Source organism: Nicotiana tomentosiformis, chromosome 4, assembly GCF_000390325.3.
Source record: "Nicotiana tomentosiformis chromosome 4, ASM39032v3, whole genome shotgun sequence".
NCBI classification, from domain to species: domain Eukaryota; kingdom Viridiplantae; phylum Streptophyta; class Magnoliopsida; order Solanales; family Solanaceae; genus Nicotiana; species Nicotiana tomentosiformis.
The window spans coordinates 33,027,884-33,049,246 of NC_090815.1; the positions used below are offsets into that span (position 1 = coordinate 33,027,884).

The 21,363-nt window shown below is 34.0% G+C and overlaps 2 protein-coding genes across 3 annotated transcripts; both read right to left on the reverse strand.

The window, feature by feature from the left end:
* Positions 1-2,137: 2,137 nt before the first annotated feature.
* LOC138910622 (uncharacterized) lies at positions 2,138-4,821 on the reverse strand. The gene is made up of 2 exons (XM_070201847.1): positions 4,670-4,821; positions 2,138-3,108 (listed from the first exon to the last, which is right to left on the reverse strand). Exons 1-2 carry the CDS (start codon positions 4,758-4,760, stop codon positions 2,234-2,236), a joined length of 966 nt encoding a protein of 321 aa, XP_070057948.1. The 5' UTR covers positions 4,761-4,821; the 3' UTR covers positions 2,138-2,233.
* Positions 4,822-12,421: 7,600 nt separating this feature from the next.
* On the reverse strand, positions 12,422-21,145 carry LOC104102284 (putative late blight resistance protein homolog R1A-3). 2 transcript variants are annotated; one of them, XM_009609966.4, is made up of 4 exons: positions 20,933-21,141; positions 14,533-17,122; positions 13,195-14,373; positions 12,422-12,814 (listed from the first exon to the last, which is right to left on the reverse strand). In XM_009609966.4, the coding sequence occupies exons 2-3, from the start codon at positions 17,097-17,099 to the stop codon at positions 13,254-13,256; spliced, it is 3,687 nt and encodes a 1,228-aa protein (XP_009608261.1). In that variant the 5' UTR covers positions 17,100-17,122; positions 20,933-21,141; the 3' UTR covers positions 12,422-12,814; positions 13,195-13,253. The 2 variants fall into 2 exon arrangements, with proteins under 2 accessions (XP_009608261.1, XP_009608262.1); XM_009609967.3 differs by lacking the exon at positions 12,422-12,814 and having other exon boundaries at positions 13,885-14,062; positions 14,238-14,373; positions 20,933-21,145.
* Between the last annotated feature and the right edge of the window lie 218 nt (positions 21,146-21,363).

Consider the following 21,363-nt stretch of genomic DNA (forward strand, 5'->3'; position numbering starts at 1 on the left):
GGACCTACTCCAACTTCAGAAATCAAAATCCGACCGTGATATCAAAAAGTCCACTCTCGGTCAACTTTCCAACTTTCGTCATTTGACGCCGACATGACCTACGGACCTCCAAATCAACATCCGGACACGCTCCTAAGACCAAATTCATCATAAGAACCTACTGGAACCTTCAAATCCCGATTCCGAGGTCGTTTACTAAAAAGTCAAACCTTAGTAAATTCTCCCAACTTAAAGCTTCTGACATTAAAATTTTCTTTCCAAATCAACTCCGAACTTCTTAAAATTTGATTCCGACCACACGTACAAGTCATAATACCTTAAGTGAAGCTACTCAAGGTCTCAAACCGTTGAACGACTTACTAGATCTCAAAACGACCGGTCGGGTCGTTACACAAGGTAGCTTTCGTTACATTTATCGTAAGTAAACCTTCCTTGATCACGAATACCAACATAACCAAATGATATAAATCAAGTATGGATGTGTAGCTTGAAATATACATGCAATTTGATCCAAGCATGTCTATTTTCAACTGATCCAACTGAAAAACAAGTCAGAGTCAAAATAACATGAATACTTTATTTCTGCAGAAATAACCTCAAATATCCTTAAACTAAAATCATTACCTGTAACCTTAAACTGAAACCGAATTGTGTCTGTAAAGAACATTTAAGAGGTTACAAACTCCTACTAAAACTGGATATCCTTAAATGATATGAAACCCATATGAACAATATGCTCATGAAAACCTTGTGTGGTAGTCCCTTACTAAGTGGATCCACAACCATAGAGTTTGTACCAATATTCTCTATAGATACCTAACCACTTTGAACTCTTTCTTTAAAAACCAGAAACTTTATGTCAATGTGCTTTGACTTTACCGAACTCCTGTTGTTATTGGAATACAAGACTGCTAGCTTATTGTCATAAAATAAGTTAAGTATCCTTTCATCTTTATCTATAGATTCGCAGCCAGTGACAAAATTCTGCAGACATATTCCACAATCAGATGCTACATAATATGTTATAAATTAACCGTCATGGTGAAAAGAGCTATGAGTGTTCGTTTAACACTCTTTCTTATGTATCTCATCAACCAAGTATGTCATATTATATCAACATCTAGTGAAGGTGATATCTAACTACCTGATTATCTTTAACTTTTTTGACTTCTTTTATGTGAGCATAAAATATTTATTCTCTGAAATTTCTTTTGAACCTTTAAGCTGCTTTCAAAAGATAAGTTTATAAATTGTTTAAATATCTGCCCAACATCCCTAAATTAAATGAGATATTCAAACGCATATAAAGCTGATCATACATCACACAATAAAAAAAATATACTTACTCCCACTAAACTTGTGGTATACACAATAATTAATAACATTTATCTCGAAATCAAATGAGACAATTACTTGATGAAATTAGTAATACTATTAATGAGACACTTTCTTAAGTTGATAGATGGTTTTATTTATTGAAATTTATTCTTGAGGTTGTAAAGTTTGTTCTTTGGGAACTACTTCTTGAAGGACGTGTTGAATGATATTGTCGTTGATACGAATTTGCTTATTGAATAATGTCAAGTATAGAAAGTTGTTCCTGAGCATTGACAATAATAATTAAAGGAATATCAATATGTTCCTCTTCAAAGACAAAGTCCTTAACTCTCTCTCCCCCTGCAAACTCAACATCCTCAAAGAACCTCACATTATTGGAAAAAGTAGCCTTAGTAATGGGATAAAAATTCTAAAAGATTGAGGGGATAGAAAATATTATTGGACAGACGTCTCTTAATTCTCCTTTAAAGATATGACATGATCTCTCGTGCCAGAAAGAAACTGACTACTATATGGTTAATGTACCCTTATTACCAGTTATGTTAACATGCAAGGTTCATTGAACGAAGCAATCATATCAATTAAGTATAGATTATTATAACCTGATAAACAACCGGGATCAACCAATTTTGAATTATGAAAGAGACTAATTTTTTTCATTTCCAAATAAACAAAAATAACCAAACTTGTCTGATACAAAAATAGAAATAATTCCATCTAAAAACAGGTGCATCATAAGTCTCGTTCAAATTCAAATAAAATCGGTTCTTAACAATAATCTAGAATCTTTAATTGCTTCGGCTTCCACCGACTTTTCATCACCATCATTAGGTTTTCAATAGTTCAGGCAACCCTGCATAGATATAGTGATGTGAGTTATTATACCAGAATTTATCTACCATCTGTGTCTTGGTACCAAAGTCAAATTAACCTTAGACCAAACAAAATTAAGAGGTGTACTTTTCTTTTCACGCCATGCGTGATAGTTGGTACAATCCTTCTTCTTATGACCTGCAGCTTTACAAAAGAAACAACCACATGTAGTTGGTTCCTGATATTGTTTCTTTTGTGTTGCTGTATTCGCAACTTCCTTATTCTTTCTCTTATTGTCCTTCCTTTTGTCCTTAGGCACATCCGCTAAGTTAGCACTTTCTATCTTTTCCCGCTTCAGTCTATCCTCTTCCGGAACATAATGTGAAATGAGCTCATTTAGAGACCAAGTCTCTTTCTGATAATTATAGCTCACCTTAAACTGGCTAAACTGTGGTGGAAGAGATATCAAAACCAAATGCACTAGCAAGTCCTCAGAGATGTCCAACTTAAGTGCTTTCAACTTAGAAGCAAAATAAGACATTTGCATGATGTACTCCCTGATATTACCTTTGCCTTGATACCACATTGAAATCAGACTTGTCAAGAGTGTACAAATCTTAGACTTTTCACTCTTGACAAATACTTTTTCAATTTCAGCCATAAATTCTTTAGCCGTCTTAACCTTGTCGGACATAGTGCCATTGAATGTTCCTGGAATAGCTTTCTTAATGATCATCATACATATGCGATTTGATCTCTCCCACCTTTTCATCTCCCTCTTTTCATTAGAGGTACTCTTATCTGTAAGAGGTGCCGGAGAATCAACCCTTAACGCAAGGTCGTGATCCATGACTGCGAGAACTATGTTGAGATTCTCTTGCCATGACTTGAAGTTAGTGCCATTCAACATAGGAATTAAATTGATGTTGGCAGTTATATTTGCAGGAGTAATTTCAGCTGAATCAGAGAACAACAAACAATGAAATAAGCTCACATACTACTTAAAACCAAAATGAAAATAAATTTGAATAAAGGTAAACCCCATCTCAATGTACCGGTCACTCCATTAATACTTCATCTTTGGACAAGATATTAACTTGTAAGTGATATCTTGGTGTAGTAATCAAACATTGACAATAAAGAACATGTCGAATAGTAAATCTTCCTTTGGGCCGATTTATTATTCACACGTAAAATCAAATAATCATAATGTGTTTATTACCATAAGAATGCACATGCAATTCTATTAAACATTGAATTTCCTTTGGGCCGATCAATATTCACATAGGTTACACATACATAACCTTTTATATTTCAAAATAAATACATCTTCACAATAGAGGTCACTTTGGCAACATCAAGTTTCACTTTATTTATCTCAAAATATATACAACCTTTTCAATATTCAAATTTAAATTCTCCAAAAACAGTGATATATAAGTCTTAAGTTATGATAGGCCCCAAAATAAATTAACCACAAACAATAACTGCCGGTACTTAAAACTGATGAATATAAAAATTAATATGCCAAACTGAATTAAAAAATTACTCAACGAGCTATACTTTTCTAGAAATTAGTAAGCCGCAAAAGCGGCTCTAAAATCCCAAACCAAAAATAACTGAATGGTAGCTCTAAATTAAATTTCATAAACTGTAAGCTTAGCTTTTGACCTTAAAACATGAGTCTGCCAGCATAAAATTCATCAAAGCATAAAATTATAATAATTTCATAAACTCAAAATACCTTTTCTGGCAACACATGTAAAAGAGAGATTGAACTACCCAATTTCCTTATGCCGTAAAAATAATGGCGCTTCAAGAGTTCTATGACACAACTCAAACTTCTATTTCCTTTTCTTTCCATTTTTAAATTGTCCAGAGAAAAGGAAAGGACATCAAAACAAAAAATACCTAAATACAAGAATCGTTCTGTGCCGCAGAACAATATAGTATTACACATTTTTTTTCTCTTACGAAAGAAATTTAAAATATCAAATACATGAATAAAGGAGGTTAAAACTCCATTTCGTATAGCATATTCACGCCACCACCTTTTTAAAAAAAATATTAATTAATTAAGTAATGAGGAAGAAGAAGGATTCGTCTCAAACAAAATCTGAAGTTGCCGCAATACTGACGGCGTTTAGCAAGATCCAAAAGTGCAAAAGAGCAAAAATCCGTAAATTTTCCTTTCTCTTTAATACTAGAGTCAGTAGTAGCATTCAAAACTTTCAACCCTTAGCCTTAATTCAATATTCATCAAAGTAAACCTTAAAGTGGCGCACAACAATCCTTTTGACAGAAAACTATTGTCGCAACAACGGCGACTTCACTGGCCACTTTTATTTATTTATTTATAAAAAAATATTCTTGAAAATTAATCTCAACAACTTAACATGATATAGGTTCTGATATCAATTGTTAGAACCAAATTACTTTAAAGATGAAGATTTTCATCTTTTACCCAAGACCTATCATGACAAATTATAAAAAAATAAAACTAGATGCGGAAGCGTACCTGAATCCATGAGTGCCACAAAGATAAGATTATTGGATCTTTCGGTGTACAGCCTTCCAAACTTAGACGTAAGCCGTTCTGCTCTTTCCATAAATTATTGGATCTTTCGGTGTACAGTCTTTCAAACTAATACATAAGCCGTTCTACTCTTTTGAGCGATAGGATGTTAGAAAAAAAAACCTACGTCATTTGGGGATCATAACCCTATTAATAGGTACACAAATTTATGTATTTCTAATTTAGTCCATCATCAAATTAGAAACTACATTCGGGTATCTACACATAAGACCATATACTTTACAAGGTATCTAGTAGACCCATTTAACTTTAACATCTTAACAGAACACTTTTAAGCTGGGTCAACCTTTTAACGATAGCAATCAACATACAATTATTCTTAATACCATATATATATATATATATATATATGTGCAAGTCCATAAGAAATTCTAACAAAAATATGTGTATGATTCTAATTCACTTGATTCCTCATCCAAATAACTGAACCATGAATCCACCCATACATCCTCATTAGCATACTTGTGCAGAACGTGCGTGTGCGTAGGATGATTAGATTTCAAGATTAGCAAATAGTATTCACACACAAAAAAAGAAATACGATCCATGTGTATTGGAGAAATCAAATATTTACTGCTTCATATAGATATATAAGTGTCTAAATCATAAGGGCAATAGATTTTTGAAGAGAACGAAACTAAACGGTGCAACTCTTCGGGAGCGAATAACAGTTGTCGCTTACTCTATTGTGAATTCTTCTATGGTTCTAGGATGATGGGATAGGAATGGCTTTGTCAGCTAGCAGCCTTAGATTGTTTTAAAGAAGCAGTATCATGCACGTCTAGAATAAATAACTAATTGTGGATTTGTTGTCTCAGAATTCGAACTTTCATTCAGATGAAGTAGGTTGGAACATCATAGTAAAGAAGTCTCGCATTCCGATTTCAGATCTTTCTCTTTCACATCAAAATTACTTTACTTATCTTTTGAGTCTTGCATACTCATAGCGATATGATTGATTTTAAAGGAATGAAACTAAAAGGTGCAACCCTTTGAGAGCGAGCAATAACTGACGCGAATTCTTTCGATTGGTACGATTCCATTGTGTTGGGCTTTTTTGGATAAGTATAATATTTTAGTTATTTAGAAGGACATTTAGGTAATTTAACTTTTAGCTTTTGAGGTTCACACTTTTATAATAACTAGTCTTAACGTACACGCGTATCTCTCGTGTTAATAAAAATAGTTTTTTAAAAATAACATAAATAATATTCAAAAAACATGTTTATAGTATAATATAAAAATTAATAAAAATTTGCAAGCTCCAAAATAGTAAATATTAATCATATTAGGAGTTTGATCTAGTCTACTAGTTCTCCTACAATTTGTTCTCTTACTTGCTTTATTGTCGAAAAGTCGCAGGAGTAGCGTTTGATTGAAAAGTAAAAATATCGTTCAACTTTACTTGAGAACTCGGGTACGTACGTACATTGCATGTATATTTCATGTTACTTATTACAAAATTTGTGTTGAGATAGTTTATCAATAATTAAAAAATATTTACTCATTTGACGGTACTGCTAAAGTTATAGCCTTATTCTATTGATACCTTAGTAATCACATAGGCATCCGAACTCGATTATTATTAAGAATTCTTATAAATGTTTTGCTCGATTGTTATCCTATTTTATTTATGATTTTTTTCTAAAGTACTTTCTTTTCCTATTCTTATTTCTTTGTACAAATATACATAGCCATTCTCTATCTCATTAAAATATCTTCTATATTGATCAACTTTTTTACAGTTTAAAATAATTTTACATTTAAAAAAGATTATCATATAATTATTTCTTAATATATATTTTTTTGAAACATTATTTCTTAATATTTAGACAATCAAGTGGATACAAAATTTGAGTATACTTCAAATTCTAAGTCCTTATTGTTCAAAGAAAAAAGAACGACCCAATGCTCTTTAAAGTCTAATTTCATGCCACCTCAGTATGAATTATCATTAATGTTCCCATTTTTTAAATAAAAAATTTGACTTGCGTGCACAATTTTTTACGTGCCCTCTTAAATATTAGCCTTAAAATTGTTGGATCAATTAGTTACTTTAGTTTCATTTAAAAAAACACACGTTAATTTGCCTTTTTTCTATGAAAAGTAACATATAAGAATTATAATTACTCAATATATATAGTTCAAATAAGAACAAGATTTAAGTAAGATAAAATTTCAATTGACTTTAAAGTCCTAAAGTTTAGGAATTTCTGTCTAGTTCAAATGGGAAAAGATTTAATAACCAAAATCTTAGAAATATTAAGTGAATAATTAAATGATTATTTTGTCTAGTATGGACTCTATTTTTAAAGGGTAAAAAAGACGAACGACATTTCGATAAGGGGCTTTCGTGCTTTTAATATAGTATATATAGACTAGTTTCTCGACACGTGCGTTGCACGTGTATACCGAGTCATATTGTATATGATTTTATAAAATAATTCAATATAATCAAAATAAAGATTTCAATAAATAATCATACACAAACGAATAAAGTGCAAGTTTCTATAAATGATTAATGTTGATCGTTGTATGATGACTTGTTTGTTATAGTCAAGATGATTGGATATCATCTAAATCTATGAAGATGAACAATTAAGTTTTAATTAGGTACGTGTGTTTTTCTTACTTATTTTGATTTTAATGTAATTTGCTTTCATCCGTTTCGATTAATTTCTTTCATGATTAAGACTCTTGTTGGTCGATATTAATATCTCTCTTGAAAGTGTAACATAAAATTGGCACATGTAGGTGGAGCTAGGATTTGAAGTTTATGGGTTTAGGATTCTACTTTTTTTAAGTTATTGGGTTTTAACTTAATAATTTGCGCAAATTCAATAAATTTCTTAAGACAAATATAAGGTTTGGATCAAACCTACTAGGTTCAACTGAACCCGTAGTCGAAGGGCTAGCTCCGCCCTGCATGTAAAGAAATATGTAAATCCCCAAGTAAGTTATTTAGAAATTTTAAATTCTTAGATAAGTACCTAGGGATTACGGATCGGTTTAATTATCAGAAGGTTAATTATCTTTATAGATAAAGTTAGTGCATTCACATGTTTCATTAGTTCTTCTAAACCTCCTATTTGTGTTACACAATTTCTTTCGTACGTCACCCAACCTTTTTACTCTATCTCTATTTTAGTGTCGTTTTTCTTGCAATTGAGTATATAGTTTAAAAATTGAAAGCACAACCTAGGGTCTAATAATCTCATCAACTTTTCATTATAGCAATCGTTGATTGCTCATATTTATAAAGGTCTTCATCGTATTAAGATATATCTGACATAGTTACCATATCAGTCTAAGAACATTTCACATTATAAAGTAAATGAACCAAAATATAATTTAGCATTTTCTTCGCCCTTCTTTGACTTCCTTTTTAGGATCTTTTGTTTGTGTCAAGCTTTTACGCGAAATTCGTTTAATACCGGTTATTCTACAAATAAACAAACAAACGTAAGATCACTTGATATAATACCAAAATATTGATAAAATATTAAAACTTACCTTGTGGCTTCTCCGATATAAGTTCATCATCACCAATCATGTGCGAACACTGAACATTTTGTATAGGATTAATTACTTCTGCTTTTTCTGCAAAAAAATTCTAATTAGAAATCATATTATTGTAGTTTCTCTCCACACACTTCGAGGATTTAAAATTATTTAAACCTCAACTGAGAAAATTGGTCATTGTTTGCCACCTTCTACAATAGAAACTTGACTCAGGAGAGCAACAAAAATCTCCTCAATCTCCCACCTAAAAGAGAGTAAAATAAAAACTTGATACATAAAAAGAGAAAATATCTTCTGATTGGAAACTTTCCTTGTGCAATAGGTATTAACCTATTGACTTAGCATCCTAACCCGTTAGACCCCACGAGTGGGTCTAACAACAACAGCCAAGTATAATCCCACTAGTGGCGAGTGGGTCTAACAACAACAGCCAAGTATAATCCCACTAGTGGGGTCTAGGCCAAGTATAATCTCACTAATGGGATCTGAGAGGGTAGTGTGTACGCAGACCTTACCTCTACCCTGGGGTAGAGAGGCTGTTTCCGATAGACCCTCGGAAACCTCCCCTCCAAGAACTCCCCACCTTGCTCTTGGGGTGACGCGAACTCACAGCCTCTTGGTTGGAAGTGGAGGGTGCTTACCACTAGAGCAACTCACTCTTGTCTTCCGTTAGTCAGTTACCAAAAGTAAAAAATGACAAATATCGAACCCAGATATATCAGTCAGTTACCATAACATAACATTGGTATTCCATAGTTTGTATTTTTAATGCAAATAGTATAATTATTAAAAAATTAACAAAGCTAATATATATCTTATAAAAGTAACAATAATTGTATCAATGCTAATGGCAGTAACATTTTATCTACGTTTTTATTCATGAACTTTAAAGATAAAAAGGTTGAGAAAGTGATCACTACCGTTAACATAGAGTTAATATGCATGTTTAACTTTGGAGATATAAGAACGGATTGCAGGGCATTTGTATATCAAGGATTATACATATTGTTATGCATTTATACTTGTGGCATTTGTGTTAGAAGAAGAAGTTAGTTACGATTTTGAATGAACACAACTTTTAGTAAAAGACACATCACATAGTTTTCTTCTCTACCCGATCTATTTAATAAACATTAATTATTAGATAATATTTATATAATTAAAAGTAGGGTATTTAAGTTATTTAAAAGAATATTTTGGTTTTTGGGGTTCCTACAAATAACATTTACTTTTCCACACAAAAAAACTTCCACACATCATATATTGGTTGAATAAACTTTCACACAAAAAAACATTTAATTAAATACTTATTAAAAAGATATAACATTTTTAAAATGACACTTCAAATCAAATTAGTTTTATTCTTCTTAACAAATACTATTGTTAACAAATATAGAATTATATATGTATATATTTATATTTAAGGATTTTTATATGTAGGGTATTTATGGTCAAAAGCATACCTGTTTAGTTCTCAAAACGAAAAGGAAGAACATTGTAGAAAAATATGGATAAAGGAGGAAATAGTGTAAAATGGAATGCATTAAGAGGTAACTAAAGATAATCATGTACATAAAGTATAATAGTGGTAAGCTATTTTGTTAGGACTCTTCGAAAATGTAATTGGGTGTGTGTCGGATCATCCAAAAGTAGTGTATTTTTTGGAGGATCCGATACGGGTACGACATCATTTTGGAGAGTTCACGCAACATAGGTGGTAAGTTATAATTAAAGATGTACTAATAGTATCATTTTTTTTATGTACGTTGTCAATACATAGTACAAAAATCTTAGTTAAAATAGGATCGGAAGGAAAGAAAAGATTCCAAATGTAATTTTTCTAATCAAATTTTTGAAAAGAAAAATGAACCAAAATTTCAATTAAAGTAATTACCGAGTTTGATGACAATTGACGGAGACCCAATATTAAATAAGATTCAGGACTTGAGCGGTGTCACATGGGAAGAGAAGCAGAGTCGAGGGAGGTGGGTAGGACCAAGGCCGAGTCTTGTGCTACATAACATGCATGCCTAAGCCAACAGTAGCAATGGTTGAATACTATAGAAAATAGGAATGGTTACTCACATTAGTAATATATAAAATCTTAAGGGTTACACCCCTTCAAATATATTTAATATTTTTATTTATTTATTTAAACAAGTAAAGAATTTAGATTAATAAGAGGGGTAATTTGGTAATTCAACTTTTTAGTTATGAGCTTCCCACTTTTAATATAATACTAGTCAAGAGTACGCGCGTTGCGCGTATACCCCATATTAATGAGTATTAAACTTTAAAAATTAACATAAATATTATATTTAATAATGTGTTTGAAAGTATAAATTTCTAATAACAATAATAATAATTGGTGGTCTTATTTATCTAACTCAATAGGAAAAAACTCAATGCACACATTTAAACTAAATTTCCTAATTTGATGAACTTCGTAATTTCTTAAGAACTAAAATTAATAGAAGGAAAAGATAAGGTGAGATAGAAAAATCAAGTACCATCCTTTAAAACTAAACTTCCTTAAAATTTTTATGATGAAGAATGTGAAATAGTATCAAAGAAATTCTACAATGATTATTTTTTATAAGACAAGGAGAATTATTTACCCGAATTAATGAAACTAATAAAATTCTGACCTGATGCAAGGACGACAGTATATAATATTTAATTCTTAAATAACACAATTTAAAAATCATGTAATATGTATAATACATTTAATTAAAAGTCGGATTTATTTTTTTTCCTACAAAATATGAGCAACTTGAGCTGACATAATAATTAGTAATCTAAATATAAAACATAGTGTAAACATTATCTTGAATTAATAAGATTTTTTGTTGGTATGATCAATTATAATGCCTAATCAATTTTCTATTACGCAATACATAACCCAAACGACCAACACAAAAATTATAAATATTTAAATTTTAAATTGATAATCGTACGAGAGAAATTGTTAACAAAAAATCACAACTGATAGCTTTTTAATTTGCAATTATGTGTGAAGAATACACCACCGTCTATTATTGCATAACTTCAAGAATATCTTGAAGGTTAGAAAATTTACCTTGAACCACAAGCAAGTTTACCTCCTTGTAAGTGACACTATTTAGTGATACTGTCAAAAAGTTTATGATGAAGAATATGAAATATTCTCTTCTTTTTATATATAATGTTCAAGACCTCCTTATTTTTACATGATTTTAGTTTTAAAGTTAGATTAAAGGAGTTGTAATTCTAGGACAATTTAGCTAGATAAAATAATCCTAAACATAACATTACATTAACTGATGTGATACTATATGTGTGAACCGACCTTTTTAATGAAAACAGGCTAAAGTTTTGTATTTCGACAATTATGATTTCTCACAAAACAACAATGTATTTTACCACAAACAAATACATGTGGTAAGTCTAATTTGAAATTAGATTAGGCACGTAGGACATTACACATTAAATCAAAAAGATGTAAGGGAAAAAATTTATATAAGGTAAATTAAATGAATTTGAAAGTCCTAAATATTGGAAATTTCTACATAGTTCAAATAAGGAAAGATTTAATAACCAAAATTTTAGTTGATTTTAATGTCCTACGTATTAGGAAGATAATTTAAATTATAATTATATCCAATGTAAAATCTATTTTTTAAGGGTAAAAAAGATGAACGATATTTCGTTAAGGGGTTTCGTACTTTTAATATAGTATAGATATAGATAAATATATAAATTATGATACGATGATTATATTTAAGTTGGCTGTTACTCTGAATTATTTAATGAGTCTCTCCACATTCTTATTTATAATGCATCCAACAACAATTGACAACTCTAATGACAAGTGATACCCCATAAAAATATTTGCAAGTGAATGCCAATAGTCTGCGACCTTTCGATGTCAAGTTAATTTTTTTTTTTGGGCACTTACAATATTTTCCTCAACCTTTCTTTTGTTGTTTTGTTAGGAAAAAATATTTAGTCAAAACTATTTTTGTTGGTATTAGTTTGAAAGATTCTTAAGAAGTTCTACGTTTTGTCTCTCCTTCAAAAGAGCAACGTGAGACTCTCACCTGTGCCAGATTAGATCACCTCAATCATTGTATACAATACTCTCTTTGATAGTTATATTGACTCCAAATTGGATTAGAAATAGATAAACGAAAATTATTTTTGAATATGGTTGTCTGACACAAGTAACACAACAGTACAAAAAAACCCTGAGCGACAAATTAATAACATCGTACCAACAAGCTAAACATAAAAAAAGGAAAAGAAAACGTCATAAATTCTAAAAAAAGAAGTGACAACATATCCTGATTATAGATCAAGATGTTCCACCAATCCATACATTCAAATGAAATGAAGACATAATTCATAAAAGAAAAGTGACAAGACTACAAGTGCATAGGCCACAAAATTAAAGAACATCATAGAGCAGAGAAACAAAGTAGTGCAAAGCAGAAACAACTGCACCCGACAGCTTTCATAAACCAGCACCCCATAAAAAACCTGCAACGACAAACAGTAGCTGCAAGCCTGCAATAGGAAAAAAAGAAAAGAAAAAAGAAGAGCACATAAGGTCATAAAAAGGAAAAAAGAAAGAAAGAATGAACGGCGGAATGATAAGATTCCTTACAATCAATCGTTTAAAAACGGAGTTCATTCTCTTAAGGAAATGGTTCTAATACAAACATCTACACGCCAGACAAGCTTCCCCTCCCCTGATATGATATCCAAAATTACAAATATGATTCGGTTGTCTTCCTGGCCACACATTTTCAGTTACTCTCGCCATAATCTCACGTTCAAGTTTGTGCGATTAAAACGAAAACTATACTGGAAGTGCAATGAAATTTTATTTAGAAAAAGTTTATGAGGACAGTCATAGAAATGCCAGTAATTGCTTAAGATTGTACCTGTAGTTTGACTACGAATGAATTGAAGGATGAAGGCTTGCAGCCTCATTATTCCAATGCTAAATAAGAACTCTGCAATCACATCTATATCCATATTCAACTATTGTGTCTCTGATATCCCTGGCTGAGTTGGCAACAGATTCACTGCATGAATTTACTTCAATGTATTGCAATTTTTCCAAGTCCTCGAAACAAGAAGGGATTTCTTCGAGATGCAAACACCTAACCAAAACCAATCGCTCCAGGCAACAAAAGGCTTCATCAGACACACTCCATTCCGAGAGTTTGAGATTTTCAAGTTTCAAGATTTTGAGCTTACGGAACTCATTAGCAATCACTTCCCATTCATCCATTTCAAAGGCAACTTCTTGAAGTTGAAGTACTTCAAGAGTGAGAAGGTTGGCAATAGTTGAAATTTCAGCATGTGGCAAAGGAAATTTGCATAATGTCAGTTTCTTGAGATTTAGGGGAAAGTTCAATCTTGAAGGACCGATATCTGGAATATTGATGAAGACCACTTTTAGCGATTCAAGTCGAGGTATAGACTCCAACACAGGGAATCTTTCATTCTTTTCCAAACTCCATGAATCGGCAAAGATGCATTTTAACTTTCGAAGATTGGGTGTTCTGCTCACAATCCTCTCCATATCTTCCGCCCTAGAAACATATGGTGAGGAAAGTGTTGTCAAATTGCCGAGTTTTGAGGGGCACCGATCAAGGGATTCTTGAGTGCTATGCAAATCAAACGAAGCCCTGTCGCCAATGCTTACATGTCTCAGCTTAGTCAACTTCCAAAAAGTATCTGGTATGTGTACCGCTGTATCTCCAGTTCTTTTGACTATGACAGTCTGAAGATTCGAAAGATTTCCTATGGATGATGGGATAGAATCCTCAGTAGTTTGGACAGCAAGGTACCGTAGATGATTAAGTTCAGTGGGAAAAGATTCCACAACAACGAACTCCAAGTCCAACACCCTAAGAAACTTGAAGCTGCCAAATATGTATGATGCATTTTTCATGACAGAAAATGTATTGTCACTGACCTCCCTGAATAATACTGAACGAGCGTGCGAGCATGATGGCCTCCACCCAGCAAGATCATCCTGATTAGAACAAAACGACAATCGCCGATGCATGGGTTTTCCAGAATAGAAATGTGGAGGGACGGAATCGTAATCCCTGGTAATGGAGAATTAAGCAGGATTAAGAACAAGAGAAAAATTATGTATCTATCAATACTAAGTGAATTATAGAACGAGGTAAATGCTTTTCTAGCTACAACAGGAAAAAATTCTACAATTTATCAGTACTTAGTGAATTATAAAAAGATGTAAATACCTTTTTAGCCACAGCAGAAAATTATCTTCCTTAGCTTTTTCCTTGCAGAACTCGAGCAACAGATCGTGCACACGGCATGCTTTGATCTTCCCATTTGATCTTTTTTTAGTTTCCATGATGAGGTTTCTTCCAAGTAGATCCTCTAGGTAATCTTCTGCAATATCCTCCAAATACTTCTCCTTCTCGTTTTCTATGAATCCCTCGGCGATCCATAGATTTATTAATTTTGAGACCACAATCTCCCTGTCTTCTAAAAATGCCCCAAAATACAAGAAGCATGGCTTCAATTTATAAGGTAAATCAAAGTAACTTAATTTGATTAAAATCTTTGAGTTACCCTGGATTCTTTCACCTAAATTTAATTCCATTTGCTTCCAGCATTGTTCTGTCTTATCCATCCTTGCGAGAAGACCAGCCACTAATACAACAGAAATAGGTAGCCCTTCGCACTTTTTGGCAATTTCTTGGCCAACTTGCCTTAGCCCTTCGGGACTTTCTGTCCCAAACACCTTTTTTTGTAGTAACAGCCAACTTTCATCATTATTAAACAAACGCAAATTAAGGGGATCAGTAACGCATTTAGCGTAATTAGCAACTTTCTGGTGTCTGGTGGTCAGAATGATTCTACTACCATTTTTATCATCAGGAAAGCATAGTTTTAAATCATCCCATGCATTGTTTTCCCACACATCATCAACGATTAAAAGGTATCTTCCCTTTTTCAACAGAACTTTCCTTAGTCTAGAAGCTAAATCGTTGTCATCTAATTTACTAAGATCAGTAATCTCATCATTAGAATCACTCAAAAGGGAAAGCAGCAAGTCTCTACGAGTGTATACCTGGGAAACACGACATTCTGCTCGAAAACTGAAATGAAACTTAGTTGACCTATCATTAATAAAACTTCGAGCAAGGGTCGTTTTACCGGTTCCAGGCATACCGACAATGGAAACAACATCTAGCTGTGGTGATCCTCCTAGTAGTAGACCTACTATAGTTTCCCTCACATCGTTAAAACCCACCAATTCTTCGTTGGCAGCAGGGGAAGCAATTTCACTCATTCTCATTTCTGAGGATTTGAGCAACTCTTTGTTAATAAGCTTGATCTCCCATAATATTTCTGAAAGCCATACTGTAAGATAAGTAAGAGGAATATCTCCTACTACAAAAGAGTCAACTATGTACTCGACCTCATATGCCTTATCAGTAATTCTTTTAGCAAGATTTTGAAGCTCGTCATGTTTATTATTGCCTTTTTCTGCTATGCCGTTGAGGAAAGGTTGGAAAAGTTGAAGCTCCTCAAGAACCACATCAAGTTGGTTCTTCACAGAAGCAAGCGAATCAGAATGGCTACAAAGAAGCTCCTTCAAGCTGTCCAGAAGGAATACAAAAATGCCCAACACATCATTCTTAGGCAAATGGGACTGTACCCCCTCTCGGATGTCGAGGTAAATTTGCTTCTTGACAAGCTGAATCTTGTCAGCCAAAAGAAGGAGGTCTTGGTCTCGATCTTCTTTACTCTTGGTGCTATCATATAACGAGTAAACAATAACTCCAGTATCAATGACCAATGTCTCAACTCGTCTGAAAAAACGGACCCTCATCTTATCCTGAATGTTGATTGTCAACGCCAGCTCATCAAGAATATTTCTCAATGTGCTAAGCAGCTCAAGGAGGGTTTCTGTTTGAACCTTATTCAAGGTACAAAGCGCTCTTAACTCGTCTGATATGTGTAGAAGAGTGTTGATGAATCCAGCAGCCGGTTCAATTGAGGACATAGGAGGAGTGTTTGACGACCTCAAATCTCTCAGGACGTCAGTATAGATGTTGCGGACCTGTGGCTCAATAGGCTTGATCCGCTTTTGCAGCATACCAGAAAGCAAATCAGTGAATTCTAGAGAAACAGATTTTCCGTCGTTGAGGTTAGGCATATACAAGAAGAAGATAATTGCTACGAGGGTAACCACATGTTCAGCATGACGCAAGAAAGTTTGCCGGCAGCTTTGGAGTTCTGCACTGCATATTTTCCCCACAAAGACAACAAAGTTCTTGAGTGCTCTCAACTCCTTTTCGACCACTTCCATTTGATCATTGACTTCAGAATACATGCTGAATAACTCAGCACGCAAGGCTGGTGGTTCACCAAAGCAAACAATCAGCAAATCCTTAAGATTATGAACAATGTTTTCTGTGAATTCCACCAAGAGTTCGTGGGACAGAGGACTGGAGCTTGAAATTTCTAGATTTGAAATATCAGCTCTGCTACTCTGCTTGTAATGCTGAATCTTCGCAAGCACATTAGAGCAGTTAGCATCAAAATTATGAGGCTCTTTTCCATCCAAGATGATGTAGTAATCAGATAGGAATTGAGCTCCTGCATCATCCATGAAACTTCTGATGTCCATTTGCAGCGGGTCAGGCTTCATGCGCAGAAATATACCCAGAAACCATAGCTCTGTCTTAACAGCCCTTGTTCTATTTTTTTCACAACCCGTCCAGTCATGCTCATTCTCAATCCGCTGCAGAATGCTTACCGGATCACGAACATCAATGGGATCGGGTGACATATTTCTCCAAGATCGTGTCTGAGCTGGAAATCATAAGGAGAAAAAGGAACTTTAGCTTCAGAACTTGAATAAACCACTGAAAGAAAATTCACAAAGTTGCATACTGCCAATGTACAAAAACAAAAGCGAAAAATAAACATAAAAAGGTGGGGATCATATATGGGGAAAATTGCACCTACAAGAAATCTGTTGATTTCTGCAAGTTCTTCTTCCCTTACTAACACTCTCTTTCACAGGTACATATCCAAAGTTGCGGCGACCTTTCTTATGATCGATTTTCAAGCCATACAAGTATTACACAGTCATTGGTTAGCTTAAAGAAGATCTTTCACTGTGTCTTGTTCTGGAAGTTCTTACATACAGCTAAAAAGTTGATCGATGACATGCTTAAAGTCATTCAAGCTATCATTTTATCGAAATAGATATGTTTTGTTGTCCTTTTTCATTCATGTTGACTTCTCAACATTGAACTAAATTTTAGTGAAAGATATGTTTGCGTGGATTTCTGTAATATACCAGTACATAAACTCTATAGGATTTGACGTTTATATAATTTATTTTTAATATTATTGCACAAATATTTCATCCTTAAACTGGTCTTGAACAAATCTTTATTTAATTAACCTTTAACTCAAATGTTAAAAAAGGGAGAATTGGATAGAAGGTCGGATACACTAAGAGATATCTGGTTCTTAGGAATGAGTCTTAGTTTCATTTAACAAGTCCAAGCTATTTTGACAAGACAGTTACGCTACCAATAGCATTGCAAATTTCTTGAACAATATTTTATTAGGTATCATTGTGTATCGTCGTTCTTAAGTCCTTTTTCTGATTTACAACAACAACAACAACATACCCAGTATTATCTCACACAGTGGGATCTGGGGAGGGTAGTATGTACGCAAGCCTTACCCCTACCTTGTGAGGATAGAGAGGCAATTTCCAATAAACCTTCAGCTCAGGAGCAGTCCTTTTTTTTTTCTTATTACAATGAATTCATTTCTTCTCTTAAATCAGAAAGTCCTTTTCCTGATTTAAGAGAAGAAATGAATTCATTGAAAAAAAATGAATTCATAATGCCAGGGCGGGCGCAAATGGGTGGAAGCGGTGTCATCCGATTACTTTGCCGGGAAAAATACTAAATGTTTAGATTAATATTCGGCAAAAATGAAGCAATATATAGTAATGACACCACTTCTTGGCAAAGAGTATTTGTTGATTCACTGGTCAAGCAATACTTGGGTTTGTAAAGGTCCTAGGTTCGAGGTTGGACATTCTATTTTTTTTAACTTCTTTGAGGACATGTATGATGGGGCTAAGACCCGGGTTAGGACAGTAGGAGGCGACTCTGAGCATTTTCCGGTTGTAATGGGGTTACACCAAGGTTCTGCGCTCAGTCCGTTCTTATTCGCTCTGGTGATGGACGCGTTAACAAATCATATTCAAGGGGATGTGCCATGGTGCATGCTATTCGCCGATGACATAGTTCTGATTGATGAGTCGCGAGTCGGTGTTAACGAGAGGCTGGAAGTTTGGAGACAGACACTTGAGTCTAAGGGTTTCAAGCTGAGCAGGACGAAGACGGAGTACCTGGAGTGTAAGTTTAGCGCTGAGCCAGAGGAAGTGGGCGTGGATGTGAGGCTTGATTCGCAGGTCATCCCGAGTAGAGGCAGTTTCAAGTACCTTGGTTCGGTTATCCAGGGGGGAGGGGAGATCGACGAGGATGTCACACACCGTATTGGGATAGGATGGATGAAGTGGAGGTTAGCATCTGGAGTCTTGTGTGACAAGAGAGTGCCACCGATAATCAAAGGTAAGTTTTATAAAGCGGTGGTTAGACCGGCCATGATGTATGGGGTTGAGTGTTGGCCCGTTAAGAACTCACATATCCAGAAGATGAAAGTAGCAGAAATGAGGATGTTGCGGTGGATGTGCGAGCACACTAGGATAGATAAGATTAGGAATGATGATATTCGGGAGAAGGTGCATGTGGCTCCCATTGATGACAAGATGCGGGAAGCGAGGCTTAGATGGTTCGGACATGTTCAGAGGAGAAGCCCAGATGCTCCGGTACGGAGGTGTGAGCAGCTGGTTGTGGAGGGCACGAGAAGAGGTAGAGCGCGGCCTAAGAAGTATTGGGGAGAGGTGATCAGGCAGGATATGGCGAGGCTCCAGATTTCTGAGGACATGACACTTGATAGGAAGATGTGGAGGTCGAGTATTAGGGTTGTAGGTTAGGAGGTAGTTGAGTCGTGCCTTACTTCGTACCATTGTGGGACTAGCCATTTAGGGGTTTTGTCTAAGATAGCTAGTGGCAATGTTGTGGCTTACTATTTCGCTTTTTAGTGTATGTCCTATTTACTAGCTATCGCTTTTGCTTTGCATCTTTCCTCTAGATTTCGCGGTGTTCCTATTTTTCTTATGATTGTTGTGGCGATACTAATATTTACTAATATTGTCTCCCTTAGCTTTGCATCTTTCTTCTGGATTTCATGGTGTTCCTATTTATCCTATGAGTGTTGTTGTGATACTAATATTGTCTCCCTTTTTGTCCTTTTATCTTTGTTTTTTTTTTAGCCGAGGGTCTTTCGGAAACAGCCTCTCTACTCCTTCGGGGTAGGGGTAAGGTCTGCGTACACACTACCCTCCCCAGACCCCATTAATGGAATTTTACTGGGTTGTTGTTGTTGTTGTTGTTGTTGTTCTTTGAGCGAGCATTTTTGTTAAAAATTTCAGGCTAAGGAAAATTGAACCTAAACCGCCCTTTGCAATAATATTCAACTAAGCCATTGGGTCAAGGCATTCAGCTAGTAGGAAAGTGATATTAAATAATATTTATTTATTTTAATATAAATACAACACCGCTTACAAAAAGTCATATGTACGCCCCTAAATAACACTAAGCAAGAACTATTGGTAAGGGAAACAAAGAAGATACTCTAGGTTCGAAGGACATAAAAACTGAAGAATTTGTTCAATCTATCAACTGCATATGTGGATCTAGGATTCAAACTTAATAGGAGTTGACTTTTAAGTTCTTAGCACCGATTTATTGTACTTTTGAAATTATGATTCAAATATAATATTTGTTAAAATTCAAGTAATTTTTACCTATATATCTATGTTTCACATATGCTTGGTTGCGATGAACATGTTGAACATAAGGATAAAATAAACATAATACCATTGCGAACCGATAATGTATAAAAGGAAAGAAAAACTAACATAATAACTACTAGTCCCCGTTTTAATTTTTGTGAACCTATTTAACTAGGCAAAGAGTTTAAGAAAGAAAAAAAATTTAAACTTATAGTGTAAAATGAGACACATATATTTTGTATGGTTATAAATTATTATTTAAAAGTAAATTATTTCATAATATGACAACAACAACAACAACCAAGTATAATCCCACTAGTGGGTCTGGGGAGGGTAGTGTGTACGCAGACCTTACCCCTACCCTGGGTAGAGAGGCTGTTTCCAATAGACCCTCGGCATCCTTACCTCCAAAAACTCCCCACCTTGCTCTTGGGGTGATTCGAACTCACAATCTCTTGGTTGAAAGTGGAGGGTGCTTACCATCAGAGCAACTCACCCATATTTCATAATATGAAATGAATAATTTTTTTTGGTACTAAATAAAAAAAATAGGTTCATATAAATTAAGATGGAGGGAGTTTAACATTAAGTTGAAACCAGAATATAATCCAAACAATGAATAGTTCCACGTCTTAGTTCTTACAAAGTAAAAAGGCATGACCTTCTTTGACGTGCAGAAGAAATATGAGTTGTAAATGAAAATACGAATTTCTTTATGCTAATATAATTCTCACCTGAATTTCTCAATTTAGACCAGCTTCGACGTTTATTTTAGTGATCTTTCTAAGCTTTAAAAGCTTGCCGTCATGAGTATAGAACAGGGAGACCTGAGAAAGAAGGATGATTGTATCCACATACATATAGAACTTTGAGAAGTGAGAAAGTCAGACTTGCAGAAGTTAGACAAGTGGAATAGACATTCACCGATATATAGAACTGTGAGATGTGAGAGAAAAAAAAAGGAAGAAAGCTTTCACCCAAATCTATTTGATGTTGATTCATAGGTCCTTTTAATTTAGAATAATTTACAAAAACCTCCCGTTAAGTGTGGTTTCATACTATTAACCTCCTTTACGGTTTGTGATATTACGGCTCTCTCTCATATGTTAATTTATTTGTAATAATTGTTTCAAAATATTTATTATTGATGTACAATAATTAGAAT

Bases quoted from the DNA above. Each gene is read 5' to 3' on its own strand.
- LOC138910622 (XM_070201847.1), bottom strand. From the start codon at position 4,760: ATGGAAAGAGCAGAACGGCTTACGTCTAAGTTTGGAAGGCTGTACACC. The intron at 3,109-4,669 runs GTACGCTTCCGC...TCTCTGATTCAG, and splicing joins TGTGGCACTCATGGATTCAG to CTGAAATTACTCCTGCAAAT.
- LOC104102284 (XM_009609966.4), bottom strand. From the start codon at position 17,099: ATGTCACCCGATCCCATTGATGTTCGTGATCCGGTAAGCATTCTGCAG. The intron at 14,374-14,532 runs GTATTTACATCT...CTCCATTACCAG, and splicing joins TTTCTGCTGTGGCTAAAAAG to GGATTACGATTCCGTCCCTC.